Genomic DNA, 27,517 nt, shown 5'->3' with positions numbered 1-27,517 from the left:
ACAATTTACAAGATGCCGATACAATAATTTAAGAGCCAATTGATAGTGATAAAAGCTTTATCCCGCAGGGCGTGGTGGCGCACACCTGTAATCCCAGCACCTGGGAGGCAGTGGCAGGTGGATTTCTGAGTTCAAGGCCAGCCTGGTCTACAGAGTGAGTTCCAGGACAGCCAAGGCTACACAGAGAAACCCTGTCTCGAAAAACAAACAAACAAACAAACAAATGCTTTATCCCAATATTTCTAGCCTTATTTTAAAAAAACTACTTAGCTATGTTGGCTAGTAGATGTCACACAGTTTCCACATCTGAAGTTATCTCCATTCCTTTCTCCTCCTGCAACTTCTAAAACTCCCCCAACTCCTAGCTCCGCCTCTCCTTTCCTGTCCAATCACGGGCCTTCCACTGCCCTAATATGATTGGACATGGGAAATCAACAGGCTGTGACTCCACCCATCCATAAGGACTCCAGCCCTACCAGAAGGCTGCCATGTGGACGCTGGCCTGGGACTAATGTTAGGATACTAACATTTTATTTCCATATTTCCAGCCTCACCAACCCAGGGCACTATATATATATATATATATATATATATATATATATATATATATATATATATATATATATATATATATATATATATCATCCCAGGAGACCTAATATTTCCTCAGAGATAAACTCTAACTCTCCACTACTAGTCTGTGGTGCACCCAGGGTACGTGCCCTTCACAGCAGAACTGCTGAGAACATGGAAAAGCATCCCTTCGACCTAACCTGGCTCTGACAGACCCCACCCCATTTTGTCTTTGCTTCCCTTTGCTCCCCAGTCCTTTCTTCTCTCACCTCCGCCCCAAGCCCAGCTTTGTGATACTGTGTATCTCTGTAAACACTTGGCTTGTGGCAGCCCTGGGGTTCAGATGCCTAGTGATGGCCCTGAACAGGCAGGTGAGGAGAGTCACAGAGAGGACACTTGACTGGGACTTGGACTCACTGAGATGCCCTCTTATTTGTGGTCTGTCTTTCTGCAGACAAAAGAATTGGAGGGTAGGAAGGACAGCCTGGGACCCGTAGCCTGCTGGCATGAGTGTGTGGATATGCAGTACCTGCCTGCGGGCTGGTGGTGGGGTCCCGGGAGTACCCAGAAAGGCTTGCAGGCCGTTTCCCCTTTGCTGGAGATAGCTACCAGTCAACAGGGTGCTCAAAACCCAGAACCTCTCACTCAGGGGGCACCAGGCTAAACCCCAGAGCCAGCTGGCTGCTCAGCCGGTGAGGCAAGCAAGCAGCCCCTTCCCCCAACATTTCCAACCAAACCCCCAGTGGTTACACTGAGAATCACTGAGGGAGGGAGGGAGGGTGTATCCCTCAGCCAGGCCTCCCCACCCCACACACCACCTGGGGACTCAATTTGTATTTGGTTTTGGAGACAGGATTTCTCTGTGCAGCCCCCTCACAGAGATCCATCTGCCTTTGCCTCCCAAGTACTGAGAATTAAAAGTTTTGTTACACCTGGAGGCTCACAAAGGTACCAAACCTTGATGGGTAACAACTCAGGGGATGAGAGTACTTGCTGAGTCAGGAGGTCCTGAGTTTGAAACCCCAGCTTCGAAAGCAAACATGAGAGTCTGAGTTTGATCCCTAGAATACACAGACGAGACACCAGGCGTGGTGGCACACACAATCTCAGACCTGGGGCAGCAGAGCCTGGTGGGCTCCCCGGGACTCATGGGCCATTCATCCTAGCCCACCTAGTTGGTAAGCTCTAGGCCAAGAGAGACCTTGTCCAAAGGAGGTGGGTAGCATCCTCAGGATGGCTTTCCAGCCTCGTGTGTGTGTGTGTGTGTGTGTGTGTGTGTGTGTGTGTGTGTGTGTGGTATGTACACACGCACCCACACACAAATGTGTACATACACACCAACACATGCAGACAGAAACAGGCAGGCTTCTCAAGGCCACCCTGCCTGCTTCAGCTCAGACCTCTCAGGATGGGAGCCTTCCTTCCAACTCCACTCCAGATGACTCCATGTGCAGCCAGGGCTGGGAGCTGCTGACAAGCTACAAGGGCCCAGAACCATTCAGGGCCTGGTACCCACTGAGCACGGTGGCCGTGAGCGAGGCTTGAAGAGTTGACTACAGTGTTCTTTGAAAAATGCTTCATATGTGTTCATTGCTACAAAAGACCCTGTAAAGGCACAGAGAGTGCCCTTCTTGGGCTGGGGGCCTCTGCAAGGCAGGAGCAATGGCGGTCCTGGGTGGGTATCCTGGTTGAGGGGCCAGAGCAGGGTTTCTCTGTGTAGCCCTGGCTGTCCTGGAACTCACTCTGTAGACCAGGCTGGCCTCGAACTCAGAAATCTGCCTGCCTCTGCCTCCCAAGTGCTGGGATTAAAGGCTTGTGCCACCTTTAAGGCTGTTAAAGTTTAACACTAATAGTTCAACACTGTTGCTCTTGCAGGACTGGTTTCTAGGTCGCTTATGTGGCTCACAACCTGTAACTCCAGTCCTAGGGCCAGTGCCCTTTTCTGGCCTCTGTGAGGACCAGGCACATACACGATGCACAGACATAAACAGGCATCCGCGCATACAGATAAAAGAAGTAAGTTTGTAAGCCCTGGTTAGGTGAATCAAACGGGAGCCCAGGTCATCTGCCAGGAACAGAACCTAGCTCTCTTGCATCAAAGGTGGGACAGTGTTCTTCCCCAGGCTGCTGTCCTGGCTACGTCCTGATGGACATATTCCTCACACCACTCTCAGCAAAGTAGTGGTGAGGCTGTGTGCATCGCAGGGGCCTGTGATTCATCTGTCCAGGGTACCTTAGAGTTCCCCTAAGACCCACAGGACATGATTCCCGGGTGCTATCCGCCTTGGGGACTGAATCACTTCTACTCTCTTGTTCTGGAGCTAGATGTGGGGACCCGGCACTGTACAGCCGGTCCACAGCAAGAGGTCGGAGGGGAAGGAACAGGACCAGGCTCTCCAAGGACTCTTAAGATGTCAGCAGGACCACAGTCAGATGATTCTCCTCTCCCCACCCACCCCCCACCACCCACCCCCCACCCCCCACCCCCCACCCCAATTACAGCCTGAGAGAGACTAGGTAGGTGGGGCAGGGGTATAGGGGTGGGGCCTACTTGGGGCTACTCCCTCAGCTAAGTCAATATTGATATGGAAAACATAGGAGAGGGGTTGGGAATTTAGCTCAGTGGTAGAAGGCTCGCCTAGCAAGCACAAGGCCCTGAGTTCAGTCCTCAGCTCTGAAACACACACACACACACACACACACACACACACACACACAGGAGATAAGTGGGCAAAAATATAGTAGCCCCAAATCCCTGGGAACCTACAGTTTAGGGTTGTATGGCTGCCTGGGTCACAGACGTAATGGAATGAGGAACTCACCAGGCAGGCCCAGCTCAGTCAGACTCCAACTAACAGCCAAGGACTAAGGATTAGGGTGGGTATGTCTATGAGGGAAGATGACCAGGCAGAGTGAATAGACCAGAACCCCGGTCTTGCTCTAGGGAAGGAAAGGAGGGAGGGAGGGAGGGAGAGAGAGAGAACCCTGTACCCTCAATATTGAAGTATCTGTGAGCCCCGCCCCCCTTGGTCTCAGTCTCCTCTCTGCCATAGGTGTAATGTCCACAGCAAGGATGATCCAAGCCAGACATCAAGGGTCAGGTTCTAGTCTGTGTGCCATTTCTGCAGGCTCTGCCTCCAAAGTTGGGGGGTGCAGGAGGGTAGGTGGTTTTGACCAGGCAGTGTCATCTGGGTCCTAGAAACACAAACTTTTATGGAGAGGGACTTTTGGGGAAACTTTGTCTTAGACACCATGACCAAGGCAACTCTTATAAGGACAACATTTAATTAGGGCTGGCTTACAGATTCAGAAGTTCAGTCCATTATCATCAATGCAGGAGCATGGCAGCATCCAGGCAGGCACGGTGCAGGAGAGCTGAGGGTTCTACATCTTCATCTGAAGGCTGCTAGCAGAATACTGGCTTCCAGACAAGTAGGGCTGGGGTATTAAAGCCCATGCCCACAGTAACACACCTACTCCAACAAGGCCACACCTCCTAATAGTGCTACTCCCTGGGCCGAGCATATACAAACCATCACCTTGTAACTACCATTAAATTGCTGGAGCTGGTTTGTGCTAGGTGAGTATACTTCCCAAACTAGGGGCTTGAAGGGTATCACCCACTGGGAAAGAAATGTCAGCTCATTACATACATACATATATATATATATATATATATATACACACACACACATACATACAGTTTTTTCCAAGCCAGGGTTTCTTTGTGTACCCCTAACTGTCCTGGACTCACTTTGTAGACCAGGCTGGCCTTAAATTCACATAGATCCACCTGCCTCTACCTCCCAAATGCTGGGATTAAAGGCCTGTGCTGACTGGTTGTCCGCTCATTTTTTTTTTAAAGAGCCTAAGAAATGACCCTAAAGTCATTCACCAGGGGGCGCCAGAGCAGGGCCAGAGACCGACTGTGGAGAAAATTCAGGCCCTGCTTCCATACGGTACACAAGCCTGCTTGCACACACAGATACATAGAGACATGCATTTACACATATACACAGACACACACACACACACACTGTGGGACCACAGTAACTGCAGTATGTCAGCCACCATTCTTAAAGACACAGCATTGACAAAGTCTCACTCTCAACAGGTCCACGGTCCACCTGGGCATGCAGAAGGATCCAATCAACAGTTTCCAGTTGAGGCCATGAAGCAGGAAGTAGCAAATGACTGGGGTAGAGGCTGCTTCCGGGTGGGCAGTGGGATTTCAGCTAAGACCTAGATTCAGAAGGAACAGAGATGAGCCCTGGGGAGGCAGAACATGGGAAGTGACACCTGGAAGATAAGCGGCAGGAAGAAACAGAGCAAAATGAGCTGGGTGCCTTCAAGCTACAGAAAGGACACATCCTAGAATCATGAGCAATGGAGGGCATGGCCAGATATGCAGCTTGAGGGCAGGGGCAGGTATGAAAACGAAGGATGTGGCCAGAAATGTAGCTGGAGGGCGTGGCCAGGTATGAAAACGAAGGGCATGGCCAGATATGCAGCTGGAGGGCGTGGCCAGATATGCTGCTTGAGGGTGGTTCCGGGTAATGTGGGCCTCGTTGTAGGTCTAAAGGCAGGCACTCACTTGGGGACAAAGAGTTGGTGAGAGAGATGCAGAGAGAGATGCCTCCCTGAAGCTGGTCAAAATAGGGACAGAAAGTGATGACGAAAAAGAAAGGGCAATGGGGGAGCATTGCGTATGAGTATACAGAGTTTACAGAGTTTTACTTCTAGTTTTATTCTCTAATTATGCACGTGTGTGTGTCCCTGTGTTTGTAAGTGTATATGTGTGTATGGTGTGTGTGAGAGTGTGTGTGTGTGCCTGTGTTTGTGTGTGTATGTGTATATGTGTGTATGTGATTTGTGTATGTGTCTGAGAGTCTACCTGTGTGTGATGTGTGTGTCTAAGTGTATGTATGTGAGTATGTGTGTGTGTGTGTCTGTGAGTGTGTGTGTACCTATGTGTGGTATGTATATGTGTGTGTCTGTGTGTATGTGTGTGGGTATGCTTGTGTGAGTATGTGTGTATGTGGTGTATGCATGTGTGTGTATGTGCATGTATGTGTGTGTGTGTGTGTGTGTGTGTGCATTTGTGTGTCTGTGTCTGTTTGGCAGGAATCAGGGACAGGGATGTTGGCACGTTCACAGGGGTAGTTGCCCTTTCAGAGGCCAGAGGCTGGCATCCAGATGTCCTCAGTCATGTCTCCAGGTTACTTTTGAGATAGCGTCTCCATGCCACAGAGCTAGACACTTAAAGATGTAGGGTGATGCATACCTTTAATCCCAGCACTCAGGAGGCAGAGGTTGTCGGTTCTCTTTGAGTGGGAGGTCGGACTGGTCGACACAGTAAGACTCCATCTCACAAAGCAAAACAACAAGAAACTGTGAGGTGGTAAATTGTTTTGTTTTACTTCCTGAGACAGGGTCCCACTCTGTAGCCCACACTGGCCTGGACCTTGCAATCAATCCTTCTGCCTCTACCTCCGTGGTGCTGTCATTATAGGTGGGTGCCTCTATGCCTAGCCCTAGGATGATTTTAAAATTTCTAATTAATAAAACTAATAATTTTAAGTGGTCTCTGTGAATTCCAGGCCAGCCTGGTCTACAAAGCAAGTCCAGGTATCCTGGAACTTGCTTATTTGTTTTGATTTGTTTTTTTTTTTTCTTTCCCCCAAGATGGAGTTTCTCTATATAGTCCTGGCTGTCCTAGAACTCACTTTGTAGACCAGGCTGGCCTCAGACTCACAGATATCCACTGACCCTTGCCTCCTGATTGCTAGGATTAAAGGTGTGCTACACCACTTCCTGGCTTATTATTTTAATGCAGTAAGTTTAAGATTCCATACAAGAACACAAGGTATTTTGATGATGTTCCGCCCCTACCCAACTGCCTAACTCCTTCCCAGCCCCCTGCCACACCCTCAGGCTCCAGGAGAGTGACAGATTTGAAGTACTCAGTTATCTATCAAAACTGCAGGTTCCACAGACATGGATTTGATTAACTTGAATAAACCACTGGAGGGAAAGTTATGATTACTGAACATAGACTGTTTTCCTTGTCTGTCCCCTGGGTGTGACAACCATGCACAACATTACGTTGTTTTCAGTAAATGGCCTAGATATGATTGAGAATAGAGGGAAGGCTGAGGGGGCCGTGCATAACCACGAGCTCATCATCCTAATGACCGGCTTGAGCGAACTTCCATTTTGATATCCGTGGGGGATCAGGATTAGTCTCCCTGCAGATATCAAGTCATGGTGGTGTTTTGCCATAAGTTATAAAACTACGGGAGGGGCCCTGGAAGGGGACATGCTGGCACACTCCTGTAATCGCAGCATTCTGAAGCGAAGCAGAAGGATTGCCACAAGTATGAAGCTAACCTGGGCTATGTAGAGAAACCTTGTCTCAAAGGGGAAAGGGGAGGGAGGAAGGGAGGGAGGGAGGGAGGGAGGGAGGGAGGGGAATGAACCAGGCCTGAAGGTAAACTGTGATCACAGTATTTGAGAAGGATAATCAGTTACTAGTTCATGGTCATCCTCAGCTGTTCAAGGAGTTTATAACTTGAGTTAAATCCATTGGGACCTACATAGTGGAAGGAGGAAACCAGCCTACAAGTGACGCTCTGGTCTCCATACTCCACATGACTTGTGCAGAAGCACATGCTCAGTCTCTGTCTCTCTGTCTCTGTCTCTCTGTCTCTGTCTCTGTCTCTCTCTCTCTCTCTCTCTCTCTCTCTCTCTCTCACACACACACACACACACACACACACACACTGTAATAAATAAATAAATCCAAGAACAACAAAAACCGTAACCCAAGCCCCTCTGGCGGCTGTGAGGAGGAAGGTGTAGGACCAAGGAGGCCGAGGCAGAGAGAGGGTGACTCATGCCACCGACTGGCTGCAGCTGGTTCCAGAGCAGGGCAGTGGGCAGGAAGCAATGTGACTAACTACCCAGCCCAGGGACAAGACCGTGCCTAGGTGTGGGGACATGGGACGAGAGAGGAGAGAAGAGAGGCAGGGGAGGTTCTGGTGGCCTTTCAACCTTGGGCCTGGAACTTGCAAAAAAGTAGACAGTGGAGAGGGGCTGAGACCTGGGCTGTGTGCACCCTGACTTTTAGAGACCCCAGAGGAGACAGAGGGAGAGAGGGGAAGGGGGAGCTGTTATTGGAACTGGCCGCCGCTGGCCACATGGAAGTGAGGGAACAGAAGGCAGCAGATTGGGAAAGGGGAAAGGGAGGGGATGGAGACACAGGACACTGGGACGGGGTGGGGGAGGAACAGGTGACCAAGTGTCACCACGCTCACAGGAGATATGGCATGCTATGGCTACTGTGAGCCAGACATAGGACTAACCAAGTTCCTCGTGACACAGGCATCCTTCACACATAGCTAACCCACAACTGGGTCTGTCGCGTATGTCCATCTGCCATTCCAACACTCAGTAGGCTGAGGCAGGAGTATTGTGAGTTTCAGGCCAGCCTGGGCTATACAGTGCGACACTGTCTAACCAAAACAAAGCAAAATAAACACGCGCTAGCGCGTGCACACATACACACTGGGCCCAGGCTGGCCCAGAGTTCCTGGAGTGTCCAGCCCTGAGCCATGGAACTTTGTAAGTGAAGATTCCACTCCAGAGAGGGGTCTTGCAGACAGTGGGCAGGCAGGTTCTAGTGGTGTCGAGGGGAAAGGCATGTGCCGTTGGCACTGGCTGGGACTGGGCTGTCTGTGCTGTGACTGGCAGAAGGTAAAGGGAAGTTGTGTCCAGCGTTTGTTTTCCTATCCCACAATCAGGAGTAACAGAGGGGCAGCAGTGTGGAAGGGATCTCCTTGCTGCAGACTCCACCGGCCTCTCCCACGATGGGTATCAGGCTCCCCTGGGACAGCTGTGCTGGGCAGCCAGCCGAGATGGGAGGTGGGGTCAGAAATTCTGGGAGGCAGCCCCGGGCTTTTCCTCTACCTCCTAAAACAACCTCCATATCCTTTGACTCACTGTGGTGGTCTGAACCCATGAATCCAAAGGAGCCCAGCCCCACCCCACCCCGGGGCGGGGGGGGGGGGGTCGGTTGGCAATTCGAGCCCCCAGATGAGAAATCAGTATGTTCCACAGCCCAGCTCAGCCCAGCTCAGGCCTCTACCCCTCGCCTTCTCTGCCCACTGGTACCGAAGAAGTTGCCTATCAGGCCACGGGAAGGGGGCTGTTTCCCAGACGGCTTGGTCAATATTTATTGACTGACTAACTTTGAATGCCCAGTCCAGTACATGCTGCCGGGGTGTGTCCTGCAAGGCGGGACCGGGGATTGAGTTACAGTTCAGAGGGAGGGGCCAAGTACTGCCCACAAGCTGAGTAAGGAAGGTGCAGAGGCAGTTCCCAGAAGGTAGGCCCGGGCTGGGGGTGGGGTGGGGGACCCGGTAGGGGGGTTGCTGGGGACGCAGGGGGAAGGCATGGAAATTCCAGGGCTCGGGGTCACACAGCGGCGCGGCGGAGGAAGGCTGGCAGGGTTGAGGGCAGCCCCACGGTGAGAACGCTGGCAATGTGCGCGTGGGTGGAGGAGGATCACTGTGGCAGGTGAGCGTGAGAGGAGGAAGCGGCCGGCAAGTTTTGCGTGGGTGGGCTCTCGGTCACCTCCAGAGTCAGTTCCCCTGACCACGACCCTCCTCCATAGGGAGGGCTATGCCCTCCCGCCCTCCTTTCCTGGAAGTTAAGCAAAGGAATGCCGAGGTCTACCCTCAGGTACCTAGGGAAGAGAGATGTACAGGAGCAAGGGTTGGCTGGAAGGGAGAAGGGTCACCTGAAGGAAGGAGACAGCAGCCTGGCCTCAGGTGAAACTGGGAGCCCAGCACAGTGGGTTAGAGCCCCTGCCGGGAGAGATAGGGAAGGAAGCCAGTGTCAGAGGGAAAGATTCCCCTGGGAAGAAGAGAAGGCTTGTAGGAGGGCGGGTGTGTGTGTGTGTGTGTGTGTGTGTGTGTGAGATGGCGTCAACATGGGGGAGATGCTGGTAAAGGGGGACATACATGGACCACAGGTGTCTTCGTGGGAAGAGAAGGAATCTCTGGGGGAGGGGAGGAAACGCAGAGTGTAAGGTCCCTGTAAGTGTAAAGGGACCCCTTGCTTTTAAGTTCTCTCACCTCCTCTAACAAGAGGGATGCGGGCTCAGCTCCAGCTCGACTCTCCAGGCTGTGGGTATTGGGACACCTTCCCAACCACCCCTGGGATGCTGCTGCCTCTCTCTGAGAATCCAGGCTAGAAACTGCTTCCAGCTGCCAAGACACCCTCCTCGCCCTCTGTGGCCCTGAAGTTGGACGGTGTCCTTCCCACTCTGCTGTGGCCCTTAGAGCTACAAGGCCATTGCCTTCTGGCTCTGTGCCTCGGGTCTCTGTCTGTCTGCGTCCCTGATCATTCTCCTGTAAGCTGGCTTTGCATATAGACTCAGTGTCCTTGCTGAAGGGTCCTGTTGCACGTCACTGTACCCACCACGGTGTGCCATGCTCTCTGTTGCTAGAAAGGACCATTGCGTGACCACTATGCCTGTCCGTCATGGGTGTCATTGTCACACACTGACCTCAACTAGAGGTGCTGCTGGCACACCTGGTGACTCCCTCAGTCAATCAACAACTATCTGTGGACTCATTCTGCTCCATCGGGAGACCCACGCCAGCAGCACACAAGGTCTCCCATCACTGCCCCAGCCCACAGCCTCTTGTACTGTGACTCAGGGTGGACAGTCCCCTGCCCCACCTCCTTTCCAGGCCACCTTGTCCTGAGCCCCGCCCTCAGGGGCCCTAAACAAAGGAGTAAAGAATTCGAGGCGCCTGTGGTTCTGTAACTCTTACCTTGCCAAGCCCTCTCACCCACCGCCTGCGTCTGCGTCTGCGGGGCAGCTGATCTGGGGGTGTTCTTGCTACTGATAGAGTAGGGCCAGATGCTCGAGTAAGAGAAAGGACATCAGTCACTGCTGCACCAGGGCCACCCACTTGAGAGACTCAGAATCCCGGGGAATGTGTCTGCTCAGTGAGCTGCCAGGACTTCAGTTAGATGTGGGAAATAGCATTGAAGAAAAACCAACCAAATACTTCAACTACACGCCCGTCCAACTCAGGGTTGTTTGCAGTCTTCCAAAGGGCTGGGCAGTGAGGTGATACCACAGTGATAACAGAAAGCACCCACTCCCAGTCCACACAGCAACCCCCCCCCCCCCGCGCGCCCATCCCCACAGCCCCCTGCGCCCATCCCCACAGCCCCCTGCACCCCATCCCCACACTCAGAATTACAGAGCACTGCAGAGCCTGTGTGTGTAGAGTTCAGTCTTTCAAGGCTGGATCAGGAAGGCCTATGATTCATTGACCCAACCTTCTCAGGTCACCTGAGTCTGCCGCCTGCTGCAGAATCCCTCACAGTTCTATGCAGTCTCGTCCTGAGTTGACAGAGCTTTTGTCTTGTTTGTGAAGCCTGTAAAGCCAGTGGCAGTTTTCGATCTAGATCTCTCTCAACAGTTCCCCCCTCCCCCCTCCCCGTGTGTGAGCTCTGCTTTTATTCCAGGTGCTGGCATGCTGGCACAGCTGTCCTGGCTACAGAGCAGGCCAGCACCTCTGTCTAGGCGTCTGCAAAGCTTTGTCCACTTATGGTGCCTGTCCCTGTCTAGGGAAAATGGTTCCCTCTGTGTTAATGTTATCAGAACTTTGTGGGGCAGATACTAGATCCTGGTCGCTCACAGGCCTGCAAGCTGCACTTAGCCAAGCATGCCCATTGCCTCAACCATAGATATCCAAGCTCACCACACTAACTACAGACACCCAAGATCACCACACTAACCACAGACACCCAAGTTCACCACACTAACTAACCATAGATACCCAAGCTCACCACACTAACCATAGACACCCAAGATCACCACACTAAGCACAGACACCCAAGATCACCACACTAACCATAGACACCCAAGATCACCACACTAACCACAGGCACCCAAGATCACCACACTAACTAACCATAGACACCCAAACTCACCACACTAACCACAAACACCCAAGATCACCACACTAACCATAGACACCCAAACTCACCACACTAACTAACCATAGGCACCCAAGCTCACCACACTAACTAACCATAGGCACCCAAGCTCACCACACTAACTAACCATAGGCACCCAAGCTCACCATACTAACTAACCAAACACACCATAATAGAAAGCATCAAAAGGAAATGTGACCAATGTGGCCACAATGATAAAAGAAACAAACCATGCAGTGAGCCCCACCCCAAGTCCGGCTGTGAGGTTGAGGGTTAAGTGGAGGGCTCAGGTGTGCTCAGAGTGTGCTCCTGCCCATCACGGACCTACCAATTTGCTTTGCTCCATTGTCTGTCCTGCAAGGTGGCCTCGCACCTGCAGAACTGTGCGAAAGTTCTCTTTGGGATACAGATGCTTCCTCCGGCCAATGCCAGGGCTGCAGCCTTTCCCTCCCTCCAGAATGAAATTCCTGAGGATGTGCCAATTGGGAGGGGATGTCCATCAATGAGGGGGGGGGACACAAGGTGCCTCTCTGGAATACCTTCACTCATTGCAGGGTGGTTATGACCCAGTCGATCACAGAACTTCCTCCTCCTCCTCCTCCTCCTCCTCCTCCTCCTCCTCCTCCTCCTCCTCCTCCTCCTCCTCCTCCTCTTCCTCCTCCTCCTTTAGAACCACGCTCTGTCTACATATGTTCTATAGAGCCTGATTCTCACATGGGACCTCATGTCTGTTTAGGGAGCTTTCTCTCTTTGCCTGTCTGAATTTACCTGGGTAGAAGGCCTTTCAGTTTGTTCCAATAGAGAGTTTCTCACCGAAGGGGGTGTAGACCATACACATGTCTCTGTACAAACAGGGAACTTATCCCTGTTTGTAGAGTTTCTACCTGTCTGTAGGCTCCTGCTTGCTTGTGGGCCCGTGGACAGGGCCCATCCCTCCTGACAGAGCCCCGACCATCTCCAAACTGACCTACATGCCAGCCCTTATTTGCAGGACCTGGGCCCCTCACAGAACCCAGCCTTGCTTCATAACCCTCCTTGTGTCTGAAGGCTTTGTGCTTGTGCATAGCACTGGCTTCCCTGTGGCTCGGCCCACAGCTGCATGCCTCTCTGGAAAAGATGGCGCTGTTGACAGACCCGGTCTGCAGAGCCTCTGCAGGCTTACACAGCGTCTACACTTCTGCAAACTTCCTGATCCCAGCTACGGGACTTGGTGCCTGCTCTGCTTTTCCTGACCTGTTCCCACCGCCCTGTCTGGGGCATTTAGTCTATTTGCTGAAGACACCCTGCATAAGAAGTTCCAGTGGTGTCTACAGAACTTTTCCAGACTTTAATCACCGGTCTAGGGGGCCTTTCTGTGGTGTCTCCCTCCTGCAGAGCCTTGTGTGTTGGTGTGCTTGTCCATAGCTTCAGACTCTGCCCCTTCTGCAGAGTCCTTTCTTAGCCACATTAGCACGGCCTTGCCCAGGCAGAGCTCCTCGGTGCCCACAGAGCCCACACATGTTTGCAGAGCCTCTTTCTCAGCTGCCAGTCTTTGCCTCTTTGCCAGGCCTGTCTGACCTTCCTTGGGTAGCGCCTGGGTCTCTCCACAGCTATCTTTGTATATGTGGAAAGGGCACATATACAAAGTTCTTCCTTGTATACATGGAAGGACTGTTTGAAGGACTACTCTCTCTCTCTCTCTCTCTGGGGCCCTTGAGTCGCCCCATGCTTTGCCAGCCTCTGGAAGGCATGCCGGTTTACAAAACCCCCACCTCCGAAGCCCGCTGCACGGTGCAGACTCTGTGTCTACTTATATACTCTGTTTCCAACTTTGTCAGACTTTTGTGCAGTTGCTGCCTTTCCCTTGGAGTCAGAACCTGTCTGTCTGTACAACATTGAGCCCCATTTCAAGAATTCACCACCTTTTTTCAGAGTCTGCCCCTGCTGACAGGATTGGTTCCTTTTATAAGAGTCTAATTTAGCACTATCTGCAGTGACTGTCCCTGAGTCTGCAGGCCTTGGGTCTGTCTAGAATCTGTCTGCATGTTTCTTTTTTTCCTTTTGAATTTTTTGACAAAGTCTCCTCTAACCCTCAACTGCATTCTATAGCTGAGAATGACCTTGAACCTCTCATCCCCCTGCCTCCACCTCCTGGGTGCTGGGATTAAAGCCATGCACTACCATACCAAGTTCTATGTGGTGCTAGGGGTCAAAGCCAGGGCTTTATGCATGCTGGGCAAGCATTCTACCAGCTTAACTACACCTCCAGCCCTTTGTGGCCAGTTTCTGACTCTGTCTAAAATGTTGCTACTAGCAGAAGAACCGCTCTTGGTCTGATCAGAGAGCTCTGCCTGTAGTAAGTTTTCCCACAGACGAACCAGGTCTCTGTATGCCCATCCATTGTGCCAGTCCTGGTTTGCTGAAGTTGCACATTTAATAACAATTACATTCTATGATGAGGGTACTTCCTCCAAAGCACCTTCATTTCTTCCAAAGAGCTTTAGGTGTCAGGGAGAATTCTCACTTAGAGCCCATGACACAGGTGGCCAGAGGTTGACCTCTGACCTGTGAACTCTGAACTCTGGCTCTCCTTCTTTGACTCTCCATTGCTCCTGCCTAGCCCAGGATGGACATCAGCCAGGATCTTCCAGTCATTGACAGCCACAGAGCCCTGCAAATATGGATCACTGAGGTGAGATGATCCTGTACCAGATGGCACAGCCTGTGACTTGGAAAAGTGTCATCAGCCCCTCCCGTCTCCGTCTAGAGCTCCCTCCTTTACCCTACCTCATGGGTAGAGGCCTCCAGCTTGCTATTTGCCAACCTCTTCTCTCAGAACCTAAAGATGGTGCCACTGCCTGAAAGGGCTCATGGGAATTTCTTCGAGGAATGCTGCTATGTTGTCCTCCATGTGAGTCACCTGGGGAGTCTTTCTTAGGGGTGATATGGCCCAGAACCGAAGAAACCCAGGCCTAGGAATAAACTCCAACCTGAAGACATCAAAAGCCCCCACATCACATGCCACCCACAAGGGGCTGCTGCCCTGAGGCCTTCCAGTCCCCAGTTCCCCTGATAGCCTTCATCCAAGCACCTTCTCACGGTCCCTCCCCCTCCACATCTACAAATGCCTGGACCCTAGGTTCCTTGGAGTCCAAAGGTTACCCAGGGAGGATCCAGTGACCTGCACTACTGGATTGGAAAGGAGGCGGGCGCAGAGGCCCGGGAGGCCGCGGTCTCCTTTGTGCAGCGTCTGCAGGAGGATCTAGGAGACCAGACCGTGCTGCACCAAGAGTCACAGGGCCACGAGTCCGACTGCTTCCACAGCTTCTTCCGCCCCGGAGTCATGTGAGTGCTGAGAGAGCTGAGGGCAGGGTCCGATCCTGACACCACCACCAGCCACCCTAGGAAAACGGCTTTTCATCTGCCGAATGGTGTACGTGTGTGCACTTGCGCACACCTATGTGTGCTTCAAGATAGGTGTGCCCGCATACACTCCACCCATCTCAAGATAGGTATGCTCGCATACACTCCACCCATCTCAAGCATGCAATTCAAGAAACATGCAACCAGTACCACAATCAGCTCTAAATGCTCCATCACCCTGAAAAGCCCCAAGCTTTGGGGCAACCTTTTTCCAGGTCCTTCCTGTGCCCTCCTCCCCTACCAGAGGCAGCAACTGGTCTGCTCTCTGGCTATACATCTGCCCATTCTGGACTTGGTCTGTAAGTGGAACCACACAGAAAGTGAGCTTTTGTGACTGACATGCTTTCATTTCATCTTAATCTCCTCCTCCTCCACCTCCTCCTCCTCTTCCTCCTTCTCCTCCTCTTCCTCCCTTCCTCCTCTTCTTCCTCCTCCCCTTCCTCCTCTCCCTCCTCCCCCTCTTCTTCCTCCTCCCCTCCTCCTCTGACTCCCTTTCCTCCTCTCATTCCTCCCCCCTCTTCTTCCTCCTCCCCCTCCTCCTCTCCCTCCCCCTCTCCCTCCTCTCCTTCCTCTTCTTCCCCCTTCTCCTCTCCCTCCTCCCTCCTCTTCTTCTTCTTCCCCCTCCTCCTCTTCCTCCTCCCCCTCCTCCCCTTCTTCCTCCTCCTCTTCCTCCTTCCCTTCCTCTTCCTCTCTGCTCCTCCTCGTGTTAGAAGGAAGGAACCCAGAGTCTCACCCACACAGCAGGCAAACTCTTGACCCTGATCTTCATCCCGCCCTGGTCCTGTTCACCCGTGCTGTAGCACGCATTATTCCCTGGCTTCACTTCACTGTGGAATGATATTCCATTCTATGAATCCACCGTGTTTTATCAGTGTGACACGAGCAGACACGAGCATTGCTTCCACCTTGGGGCTGCTATCAATAGTACTACTGTGAATGTTTGCAGGGCAGCTGCTGTCCTTGGTCTCAGTTTGTACGCAGGAGTGGCCACCAGGTTTGTCACACTGGTAGAAAGAAGTGTCTTCTATTTTCACAACAAGCATTTTTTTTTAGCTGTCACATTTTGAGATTGGCAATAGTTAACCTGATTGCCAAGAGTAAGTCATTTTTGTTTTGTATCTCTGAGTTGAATATTTGTGTGTAGTGCAGACAAGTCTGTGTGTATATGCAAAAACACATGCCACCCCATGCATGTAGACCTATAGATGGGCATGCATACCTGAATATTCATATCCACCACACAGACACGCTCTTCCATGTATTCATGTCTAGACTCACATGGGAAAAGTACATCTGAAATCTCCCAACATACCACACTCCACACACTTCTACATGCTAATTAGCAACAGGTGCTTGTGTCTCATGTACCTATGTACTTGCACATACATATGTACTTCACAGACATGTATGAGCCCCACACATACACACACACATGTGTGTCCCTGCAAGAGGTGAGCTTTCTCTTCCCTGTCCCTTCCTTCCTCAGCTACAGGAAGGGAGGCAGGGCTTCTGCTCTCAAGCTTGTGGAGACCAACATGTACAATGTCCAGCGACTGCTTCACATCAGGGGAAGGAAGCACGTGTCTGCCACTGAGGTGAGGGCAGCCAGGGGCGCGCTCTGACCTCCAGACTCATGCAGGCTGAGTATCCTGAAGTCTAAGAGAGGGCGGGAGTTGGCTGGAAGTGTGGAGAGCGGTGAGCTACAGCTCCCCAGATGGCTCAGCTCCCAAGGAGACACAAGGCAGCCCCACCTCCAGCTCCTGCTGTCTCGTTCCTAGTGCTGGTGCTTTAAGGACTTGGGCACGAGGCAGATCTGCTGGGTCCTTCTAAGCAGCAGACTGGGCAAGCGTGGAGCCCACTCTTGGCCACACATCATTCCTTACACACAGGCACTCACCCTGGCCTCCTCGAAGTGCCCTTTCATAAATCAACACAAAGCACACTATACTTGCATGCACTGGGAAATTAACCATGGCACAGGACTTTCCGCTGGGGGCAGCCAGGGTCTGAGGCGGTGAAGAGTCATCTACAGTGTGGCTGGTGACCTTGTAGTTGCACATTTACAGCCAACAAGGCTGAAGGCAGCTCTTCTGTGCTCCGCCCTGGCCAGACTTTGCACCGTTGCCCCACAGTTCTTGTGGAGATGGACATTTAGACTGTTCTGGCTTTTCCTCTTTTGCCACTGAGATTATTTAGGGTGTCCTCCAGATGTGTGTGTCTCAGTAGCTGTCCTTATGCTCACTTGCACACTGTCATCACACAGGCACTTACACACTGTTACCACGAGCACACACCCATATTCAGACGTGCTGTGCCCCATACAGGTAGATGTGCATGTTCACATAAAAATAAACAATTACCCATGAGCTACTTCTGGATAACCTCATGGAAGGTCCTATGTGGTTACACACACACACACACACACACACACACACACACACACAGTTGCACACAGCCTCATGCATATAAGTGACATGCCCTGCTTTACTCTCTCTCCCCTCCCCCTGCCTTGCCCCTCCCCTCCTTCTGCCTTGTCCCTCCCCTACCTTGCCCCTCCCTTGCCTTGCCCCTCCCCTGCCTTACCCCTCCCTTCCACCTGCCTTGCCCTTCCCCTCCACCTCCCCTCCCCCTGCCTTGCCCCTCCCCTCCACCTCCCCTCCCCTCCACCTCCCCTCCCCTCCCCCTGCCTTGCCCCTCCCTTCCCCCTCCCTGTGGTGCCGGTGGTCTGACACCTGTCCCTTCCACCTCTCTCCCCTGGCTCTGGAAGGTGGCCTTGTCCTGGAACAGCTTTAACAAGGGGGACATCTTCCTGTTGGATCTGGGCAAGGTGATGATTCAGTGGAATGGACCCAAAGCCAGCATTTCTGAGAAAGCACGGGTCAGTGTCTGCCCTGGGAACTGGGAGTCCAGGGCTTGGGGCGGTGTCCGTCATCTGGCCGCCACGAGGTTGGGCTCTCTGTTTCAACCCAAAGGGCATCTACTAGATGCAGGCTAAGTGCAGATGCCTCGCTGGTGATACCCCTGGGGGCTCTGGAGTGGCACGACACCAGCTCTCCTGTCCCTATTACCATGCCTATGGGCACCAAGCAGTGACAGGAAGGACCTGGGCTGTGTGGAACCAAGGGCCATTCACAGGAAGTCTTCACATGCCCGGTCCTCTCCTGCAGGCGCTGACCCTGACCTGCAGCCTCAGAGACAGGGAGCGTGGTGGCCGTGCCCAAATCGGTGTGGTGGATGCGGAGAACGAAGCCACCGACCTCACGCGTATCATGGAGGCTGTGCTGGGCTGCAGATCTGGCAGCCTCTGTGCCTCTGTACCCGACAACAGTGTCAGCCAGCTACAAAAGGGCAATGTCCGGCTCTACCAGTGAGCAGAACCGGGGGAGGGGGTAGGGAGAGTGAGGGTCGCAGCTGTGTGTCTGTCGTTACTAAAATAACGGGTCCTCTACAACAGCTTCCAGTAAAAGCCCGTGGGTCTCTGGGGAAGGTCATGTGGGGTGCTGGGCCTGCATGAGGTGCACTCTCAAGTGGTGTGTAGTAGCGCTGATGAGAAAACCTATAGCAGAGATAGGATGACTTAGGTCATCTGAAGAGCCACCTAAACCAAGGTCTCAGTCATTGAGTTCACGTCACTACCTAAGCTCTAGGAAAGTAGAGGAAGTCAGGGTGTTGGGATGGCATCAGGCCAAGGAGAGATTGGCTATCTACATCTGGATGCCTGTCCCCCCAGTGTCTGCGAGAAGGGAACAGACCTGGTGATCCAGGAACTGGCGACCCGCCCACTGACCCAGGACCTCCTGCAAGAGGACGTAAGGAAGACCTGGCCTGGTTCCCCACTCATCCCTCCCTCCTGGCCCCAGCTCCTGCCAACCAGACTCACAACCTTTTTCCTAGGGATGCTATCTCCTGGACCAGGGTGGCTTCAAGATCTACATGTGGCAGGGACGAAAGTCCAGTCCCCAGGAGAAGAAGGCTGCCCTCAGTAGGGCTGTGGTAAGGTCCTGGGGCCCTTTAGGGAGGCAGCCTGTGGTCAGGGCTGGTAGAGGATAGCCTCGGCAGGGTTGGGGGAGCATAGAGGGTCTATGGGAAGAAGTGGCTCTCCTCAGGAACTCTTTATCCTGGGGTCTCCAAGGTCAGGGACTCTTGTCTTGGGGTCAGAAAGTGAGTTTGTCTGCCCTGGAAACCTTGATCAGGAGGGAAGATAACAAACATGGAAGCTAGGCGTGCAGGACTCAGCCTTGCCTTGAGGCCTAAGAGCCTTCTGCCCTGGGGGGTGGGAGGCAGAGGAAGTCTGTGAGACTGTAGGTTTTGTCATGGCCAGCCCTTCACCGGCTTGGATTGAGGAGACCAGGTCTTCCTTCAGAGACCTCGGGAGAGTTGACAGTGCAGGAGGCAGCTTGTTAAGTGGGTCACAAGTTTGGTTAATTAACTTAGTTCAGAGCTTGGCTGTCCTTGTAGCCACAGTTGGGGATGTCTCTGGGGGTGGAACACAGCCTTTGAGCCACAGGCCTGACAGAGCTGTGTCCCAGGGCTTCATCCAGGCCAAGGGTTACCCGAACTACACCAATGTGGAGGTGGTGAACGACGGCGCGGAGTCCACAGCCTTCCAACAGCTCTTCTGGACGTGGTCGAAGGAGCTAGATAGGAAAAAACACCCAAGGAAGAGTGAGCAAGAGGGGGGCGGGGCGTGGGTGGAGCCTGGGGAGTGGGCGGGGCTTAGAAGCAGCCAGAGGCAGGAGGGAACAGAACACCAGGACCAGCGAGGAGGTGTGTCCCCTAAGGATGAGGAGGAAGAGGGCGTGTCCGGGACCCATGAGATGGGTGAGGAGTGAGTCGGCCAGGTGGCACTGAAGAACGTCGTCACTGACTCTCCGCTACACACGCAGGTAAACTGACGCAGGTAAACCTGGAGGTGGGCAAGCTTCACACCCAGCCTGAGCTCGCGGCCCAGCTCAGAATGGTGGACGACGGCTCTGGGAAGGTGGAGGTAGGGCACTGGCTTGCAGGTGATGGTGTGCACACAAGGGTAGACTCTGCCTGGAGAACAGATGACTGGGGGTGAAGTGGGGAGCGGGAGGGGAGGCCATGCTGGTAAACACAACGCTCTTGGGGAGGAGCTATCAGGCGTTCCAGGCCAGTCTTAACTACATGAGACGCCGTCTCAACAAACTGAAATGACCTAGGCACATATATGCACCCATCCACACACTACCGGGGATATATATATTCAGGGAAATAGAAACATATATGACCTCTCTCCAACAGCTCATTACAGTCATACCAAGTCATACAAATCGCTCACTCAGGGACAGGCAACTTGACAATGCCCGGACAATGGACCAAACTCTGTGGCCAACACATGTACACAATCATACAAATCGCAGCCTTAAGCACTCCTAGCCCTTAACACACAGTCAGAAACACCTCCTCTGGCCCCAGCCCAGTGTTCTAGAAGCTGAAGGAGTTGAGGCTGACTTGCAAACATCGTGCGGTATGGGCGCACATACACATAAGGTAGAGATCCCTTTGTTCACTCAAGCCTGCTTTTAAGTCCATAAAATAGAGGCAGAAATTATGGTCCTATCTCATCCCCAAGCTAATGTGAGGATGCCAGGAGACTGGGAACGAGACTACTGAGCCTTGAGGTGGGGGGGGGGGGGGGCGCGGGGAGGGACAGGAGGAGGGGCAGGGGGCGGAGCTGTAAATTATCTAAGTAGGCAGAGGTCAGAGAAAGTAGAAGCTCCACCTACATTTGTCCTTATATGGATGGTGAGCAGTGAAGGATGGGAAGACACAGAGAGGCAGGAAAGGGGTGGGGGTGGGGCAAAGCAGGGAGAGAGGAAGTCCCCTGGTGAAGCTCTCAGGCAGTGTAGGTGAAGGACACCAGACGGTTTCCAGGCCCACTGACCACTGACGTGCAGAGGGGTTGGTGCTGTGATCCCAGCTTACCAGAGGGAAGAACTGGGATTTAAGGCTCACAGGCCAGCCTGCACGGACCGGCTTCCACCAGTTCCATCTCACTCCAGGGCTGAGGTGTGGCTCCCACGGTAACAAGCCGTCACTCGGAGAACAACTGTGAGCAGGCGCCACCACTTTCAGCCTGTTTGCTTTATTAGGTAGGGTCTCGCCTATCCTGAGCTGGCCTCAGACTCACTGTATAGTCAAGGCTGGCCTTGAACTGCTGATCCTCCTGCCTCTTCTCCCCAGTGCCAGGACCAGAGGTGGAATCCCAGAGCTGGGAGGTGTTGGAGATAACCCAGGACATTGTCACACTGTATCAGCATCCTGTCAACAGAGCCACACCCCCAGCCTTGGGTTGTGTTTGTTTAGGGGTTTTTAGTTTAATTTGTGGTGTGTGTGTGCGTGTTTTATGTTATTGTTAATGACATTTTAAAGAAAAAAGAAAATTTCCCTCCAGAGTTCCACAGCCTCCCTTCCAACCCTACTTCTGTTTCCTGACTGAGCAGAGAGCCTCTGCATGGGGAGAGGGTGCTGCCTGCCCCAGCCGGGGATGCAGCTAGTGGGGCCTAGATCCAGCAACTGGATCCATCTTCCAGCCTCTCGCCCTTCCCCTGATTTCCCCAGGGAAGCATGCAGGTCTGGGCTGAGAGTGGGCGGCAAAGGCAGGAGGTTACTGAGGTCTGTGGGGAAGGTCACTCACAGTTCCGGTATGAAGCACGGAAGGCAGAGAACTGGACGAGCTGCTTGCTGGTCCAGATGTGCCAATGAGGCGTTCTGGCTTAGATGCAGGTGGGCAGAATGCTGCGCTAAGGTCTGTCTGTGCCCACGGGTTCCTTGCTCCTAGGTGTGGTACATCCAGGACTTACAAAGGCAGCCTGTAGATCCCAAGCACCACGGCCAGCTGTGCTCAGGAAACTGCTACCTTGTCCTTTACACATACCAGAGACTGGGCCACGTCCAGTACATCCTGTACCTGTGGAAGGTACGCTCGCCGGCCAGTGTGTGGTGCCTCCCAGCCCAAGGGCTGGAGACTGAGATAGGAAGACCCCTGGCACAGAAAAACCCAAGCCAGCATTGTCCCCTCTCCGGTTGCAGAGTCACCAAAGCACTGTGGAAGACGCCAAGGCCCTGATCTGCAATGCTGAGGAGCTGGACCTCATGCACCAGGGTGCGCTGGTGCAGGGGCATGTGACCATGGGCAGAGAGCCTCCCCACTTCCTAGCCATCTTCCAGGGGCGGCTGGTGGTCTTCCAGGTAGAGCCCATGTGGGACCTTCCATCCCTTTGACACGGGCTGGAGAGGGGCTCAGTCAGAGCGCTTGGCGCAAAGCTTGAGTGTGATCCCAGCACCTTCGTAAGATGCTGGGTGTGACAGTGCGTGCTGTGATCCTAGCTCTGTGGAAGTGGAGACAGGGTTTCCTGGGGCTCGACAGCCAGTCTAGCTTAATTGTGAGCTGCAGGCTAAGGAGGGACCTTTTCTCCAAAGAGGTGGACAGCATTCCTGAGGATGACATCTGATGCCCTGTGGTCTGTGAGCAAACACGCATACACATGCACACATGTGCACACAGAGGCACACATACACACGCACAGGCACACACTCATAATCAAAAAACAATCTGACATAAGCCACTGACAGGGGGAGAATTCAGATTAGGTCCACTTCAGGGCTGTCAGAGTCCCTGGCTGTGTTAAGTCTGGGCCGAGATGAGACGCAATACCATGGTGGTGGACCATGCTCTGGGCCCTCTGAGATGGGAGACGGGTCTAATTTGAAGGGGTCTCTTTTACTGCCCGGCACAGAGAGGACTGCCACAAGACACACTCAAGGAGCCAGGGGACAGTGCTAGCCTCAGTCCTGAGACAGCATGTTCACCACTAGGGCAGGGAGGTAGCCCCAGGAGCCCACTCAGCCCAAGGCCACACCTTCTTCTAGGGGAATGCGGGCAGCAAAGGGGAGAGGCCGCCAATATCCGACACCAGGCTTTTCCACGTGCAAGGGACGGAGAGCCACAACACCAGAACTGTGGAGGTGCCGGCCCGTGCCTCCTCCCTCATTTCCAGTGACGTCTTCTTTCTGATCACAAGTCACGCCTGCTACCTCTGGTTTGGGAAGGTACCAGTGACTTTACCCCTAGGAAGGTGATGCTAGGCCAGAGATGGGCCCCCTCCGCATGGATGCAGGCTTAGTCCACAGAGACGGTCCAGTGGAAGATGCTGTGGGTGGTGTGAAGTGGCCCAGGACCCTGACAGAGCTAGGGGTTGCAGAGCCCCAAGTGGCCTGGGGTTCCTCAGCGTGGAATAAGCCTGGCTTTGGATGCCCCCCTTCCTGGTTGGGGACTTTTTTTGTTGATGTCGTCGTTGGTTTGTTTTCTTATCTTTAGCATAAACCACAGATGACCCCCAAACCTAGATGTCCTCTCAACCATGTTCTGAAGCCAGACAGGGTCATGGGGTTACAGTTGGGGGACTGAAAGGGAGATCCCGTGCCCAGAGGTGCCCCCGTCTGCTCAGGTCCCGACTCCCCAGAGGACCCAGAGGATAGGACGTGGGACTGGAGGTGACGGTCCACAGAGCTTGACCCAGCTTCTTCTTGCCAGGGCTGTCATGGGGACCAGCGTGAGATGGCACGGACCGTGGCCACTGTCTTCCCCGGGAGTAACAAGGAGACAGTGCTTGAGGGTCAGGAGCCTCTCCACTTCTGGGAAGCCCTCGGAGGCCGGGCCCCCTATCCTAGTAACAACAGGTAACAGGATCAGGGGAGAATATGTGCATCCTGAGGAGGAACTGAGGCCAAAGGTGAGCCTGGCTTCCAAAGGCGGTCTCCAGTGGAAGGTCACAGAGATCTGGAGAGTTAAGAGTAAATCTGCAGGAGTCTCAGTCCTCCTCCAGCAGGGGCCATGGGGGGGGGTGTCAAGCCCACCTTGCTGTTTCCAGCCCTGGAATAAAGTTACAGGGGGAGGGGGGGCGAGAAACGGGACAGTGCCGGGCAAACAGAGAAATGGTGCCCTCTGCTGTCAGAATCTACTCACTGCATTACCATTAAAGGCGATCTCTAAACCACGGGCTAAAAGGACCAGGCATACATAGGAGGTAAGAACAGTAATAACTCAAGGAATGAAGGAGCTGCATCCCTGGGCTCGGCCGCCCACCCAAGTCTCCTTCCACCCTGGACCTCAGGCCAGTTCCTGACTTAACTAATTTTAGGGAACTCCCACTCTAGGGAGGGCAAGGCTCCCTAGATGTTCAGATGTTTCCCCACTAGGCCAGGGGTCCCCCTCCCCAGTGCTGACCCGGATGACTTCATTCAGCAGCTGAAAGTTTTTCAGTCACTGTGTCTGTCCACTGAGGGAAAGGCGCCCTGCCTTGGAGCAGGAGCGCCTAGAGAAAGTTGTTCAGAGGAAGGCTGAGGGCCGGTGTGGTCCAGGCTGTGCCCTCACAGCCGTCTTCCCGCCAGACTTCCCGAGGAGGTTTCCAGCATCCAGCCCCGGCTGTTCGAGTGCTCCAGCCACTCAGGCGTCCTGGTTCTCACGGAAGTGGTGTTCTTTGGCCAAGAGGACTTGGACAAGTATGATGTCATGTTACTAGACACCTGTCAGGAGGTAAAGTGGCCACTCCTGTTTGGCTGGGCTGGAACGCAGGGTGTGCAGGGTGTAGTTGGGCGTGAAGGTATATCTAGCCCGTGACTGAACGTTGCCATGGACTCAGTCTGGGTGTGACAGAGTTTGGGTTGTGTGTGATTGTGACCTTGTGGGTTGTGTGTAGTACCACGTGTCCTGTGATGCAGTGAGCGACTCCGTGTGACTGAGGGTCTGGCCAGCTACACAGCACTGCAAGATGCGGAAGGCTGCATGTTAGCCAGACCGTGCCAGCGATTGTGTAGGCCAGTATAGTCCAGTACTAACAAGAACTGGCTAGACCAGTTGTGTCTGTTTGTTTGTTTTTTTTGTTTTTTGGATTTTGGTTTGAGACAGGGTTTCTCTGTTTAGCCCTGGCTGTCCTGGAACTCACTCTGTAGACCAGGCTGGCCTCAAACTCAGAAATCCACCTGCCTCTGCCTCCCAGAGTGCTGGGATTACAGGCGTGCACCACCACCGCCCGGCTTCAGTTGTGTCTGTTTGAGAGGGAAAGGGGGGAAATGGGGTTGGTTGTTGGTGTGACTGAGCAACTGCATTTGTGAGTCTGTAGAATGCTGTGTGGCCATGAGATGGTATATGTGACCAGCCAGAGATGTGTGACAGGTAAGGAAATGTGACATGTGCACAGTTAGATGGTAGTATCTGGCTGTGGTCAGCTCTCTGGCTCTGTGGCAATGGGCAACGTGTTTCTGTAGCTGTGGTACTGCGTGCGTGTCATTGTGTTAGTGTGTGTGTTAGTGTGTGTGTGTTAGTGTGTGTGTGGTCCTACTGTCTGTGTTGGGATAAGACTGAACCCTGAGAACATCTCAGAGAAAACCCAAGCCCAGACCCCACCCCCTGTCCCCCCACTGCACAACGCACCCCTTTACTTAGCCAGCCCCTCTCTGATCAATCTCCCTGGCCCCACCCTGCTTCCTGAGCACTCCAGGCTCAGGGACCTTAGGAGACCCTTGGCACTGTCTAGTCCTTCACTTTCTCCTGAGACATATACATGGCTTGCTCCCCCGTGAAGGCTCTAAGGGGGCAGAGATCATACTCAAATCTTTTTAAGACAGTTTCACATAGCCTAGAATGGCCTCAAACTAACTCTGTAACCCTGAACTTCTGATCTGATTCCATCTCCCAAGTGCCGGGATTACAGGCCTGGCCCACCCCCTCCCATTTCTGTAGTACTTGGGGCCCAGGGCTTTGCTAAGCAAGCACTTTAACTGAACAGTAACCCCGCCCCTTTTGGAGGCAGAGTGTCATGCTGCATAGACTAACCTCAGACTCTCTCTGTAGCCAAGGATTGCCTTGAACTGATCCTCCTGCCTCCACTTTGCCAGTGTTGTCATTAAAGACATGTGCCACAATGCCTGGCTTAGGGACTGAAGCCTGTGTTCCTTCTGTCATTGAGTCTTTCGCACCAAGCACGTGCTGGTGCTTCATACCTATTTATAGATTAGATACATGCTTGCTCGCCTGTGCTCATGGGTATATGGACACCGTTACTTGCTGGGTTCTCGGCCGTGCATATATGCATACGGGCTTCTGAGGCCATATGAGGTAGGAGGAGGTGGCTGCGGCAAGCAGTCCCTCCACCTGTCCAAGCCCAGGCCTCCTCTGTGGCCCAGATCTTCCTGTGGCTTGGGGACACTGCAGGTGAATGGAAGAAAGAAGCAGTGGCCTGGGGCCACGAGTACCTGAGGACTCACCCAGCAGACAGGAGTCCGGCCACACCCATCGTTGTGGTCAAGCAGGGTCATGAGCCAGCCACCTTTACCGGGTGGTTTGTCACCTGGGACCCCTACAAGTGGACGGTGAGACATAATGCCCCACCCCCATCTTAATCTGGTGTGTGTGTGTGTGTGTGTGTGTGTTGGGGGGGGGAGGATGACACCGGAAGAGCCTCTGCCTGGCTGAGGACCTCCCATGAGTCAGGGGAAGGGAAACCTGATCTGTGCTTTAGGTTCCTTCCTGGGTTTCAGGGGAGCTCCTTCCTCTGCCCCAGTCCTGATAACAGTCCAACTCTTGACCCCAGAACAGCCAGTCCTATGAGGAGATGGTGGGGGGCAGCCTGGGACCAGGATCTGCAATCTCTGAGATGACGGCAGTAAGTGCTGGATAGTTTCCCTGGCAGCCCCACAGAGGGGTCAGCATTCGATGGAAGGGGACAGAGGTGGAAGAGCGAGGTGTTCAGATGATGCCAAGAGGCCTGTGGGTTCAGTGTGGTCTTTGGTGGGTGCCTGTCCTCTCCCCCGGACCCTGAGGCGTCTCTCTGGACAGGAAGTCCATAACTTACAGCTGACTCCGCAGCTGAACGATAACAAGGCCGGTTGCCCAACGCTGCTGGCCTCCAAGGGTTCCCAGGACGGCCCAGAGAACGCGAGGGAGCTGGGCCTCGGGGTGGATGGCGAGAGCCCCAGCGTCAACCACCCCAGCAGCTGCAGTGGCTGGACGGTCAATGGGAGCCTGCCCCCGGAAAGGCTGATGCACCAGGCCCTGGAGGACCTGCCGCAGGGTGTAGACCCCGCCCGTAAGGAGGTGAGTACTAGACCTAACTGTACCGGGTGATCCCGCCCCATAATGCACTCTGAGCAGACTGGAGAAGTTTAGAATGGAGGACACCTCCAGGTGGGACAGGAATCTGGGCTCTAGGAACCCCCATCCCTCCCCGCCCACTCCCACCCTCCCCGCCCACCCTATCCCTCCCTGCCCACTCTACCCCCGTTCCCTTCCACCCCCAGTTCTATCTCTCAGACTCCGATTTCCAAGACATCTTCAGGAAATCCAAGGAGGAGTTCTACAGCATGGCCAAATGGAAGCAGCAGCAAGAGAAAAAGAAGCTGGGCTTCTTCTGACCTGGGGAGCCCTGCCCCCACACCTGAGACTCCTCCCGGGATAACTCCCTAATAAAAGCCGGTGGCTGGCATCGGGTGTGGC

General features: G+C 53.5%; 1 protein-coding gene across 2 annotated transcripts; it reads left to right on the top strand.

The window, feature by feature from the left end:
- Positions 1-14,200: 14,200 nt before the first annotated feature.
- Positions 14,201-27,506, top strand: Vill (villin like). 2 transcript variants are annotated; one of them, XM_052189263.1, is made up of 19 exons: positions 14,201-14,266; positions 14,411-14,485; positions 14,714-14,919; positions 16,484-16,592; positions 17,765-17,875; positions 18,165-18,364; positions 18,728-18,806; positions 18,892-18,990; positions 19,527-19,662; positions 19,884-19,984; positions 21,803-21,940; positions 22,054-22,212; positions 22,894-23,073; positions 23,558-23,703; positions 24,415-24,559; positions 26,209-26,394; positions 26,616-26,687; positions 26,861-27,118; positions 27,322-27,506. In XM_052189263.1, exons 1-19 carry the CDS (start codon positions 14,201-14,203, stop codon positions 27,433-27,435), a joined length of 2,580 nt encoding a protein of 859 aa, XP_052045223.1. In that variant the 3' UTR covers positions 27,436-27,506. The 2 variants fall into 2 exon arrangements, with proteins under 2 accessions (XP_052045223.1, XP_052045224.1); XM_052189264.1 differs by lacking the exon at positions 26,209-26,394 and having other exon boundaries at positions 26,906-27,118.
- The last annotated feature ends 11 nt before the right edge of the window (positions 27,507-27,517 follow it).

Source organism: Apodemus sylvaticus, chromosome 7 (genome assembly GCF_947179515.1).
Source record: "Apodemus sylvaticus chromosome 7, mApoSyl1.1, whole genome shotgun sequence".
NCBI lineage: Eukaryota > Metazoa > Chordata > Mammalia > Rodentia > Muridae > Apodemus > Apodemus sylvaticus.
Note: the sequence above shows the minus strand (reverse complement) of the source record. Positions and strands in the feature narration are given on the sequence as shown.

What these genes read in the sequence shown, in the direction of transcription:
- Vill (XM_052189263.1), top strand. Translation starts at nt 14,201, where the DNA reads ATGGACATCAGCCAGGATCTTCCAGTCATTGACAGCCACAGAGCCCTG. An exon ending in TTCTTCCGCCCCGGAGTCAT is followed by an intron (nt 14,920 to 16,483) that starts GTGAGTGCTGAG and finishes TTCCTTCCTCAG; the next exon opens with CTACAGGAAGGGAGGCAGGG. An exon ending in TAGACCCCGCCCGTAAGGAG is followed by an intron (nt 27,119 to 27,321) that starts GTGAGTACTAGA and finishes TTCCACCCCCAG; the next exon opens with TTCTATCTCTCAGACTCCGA.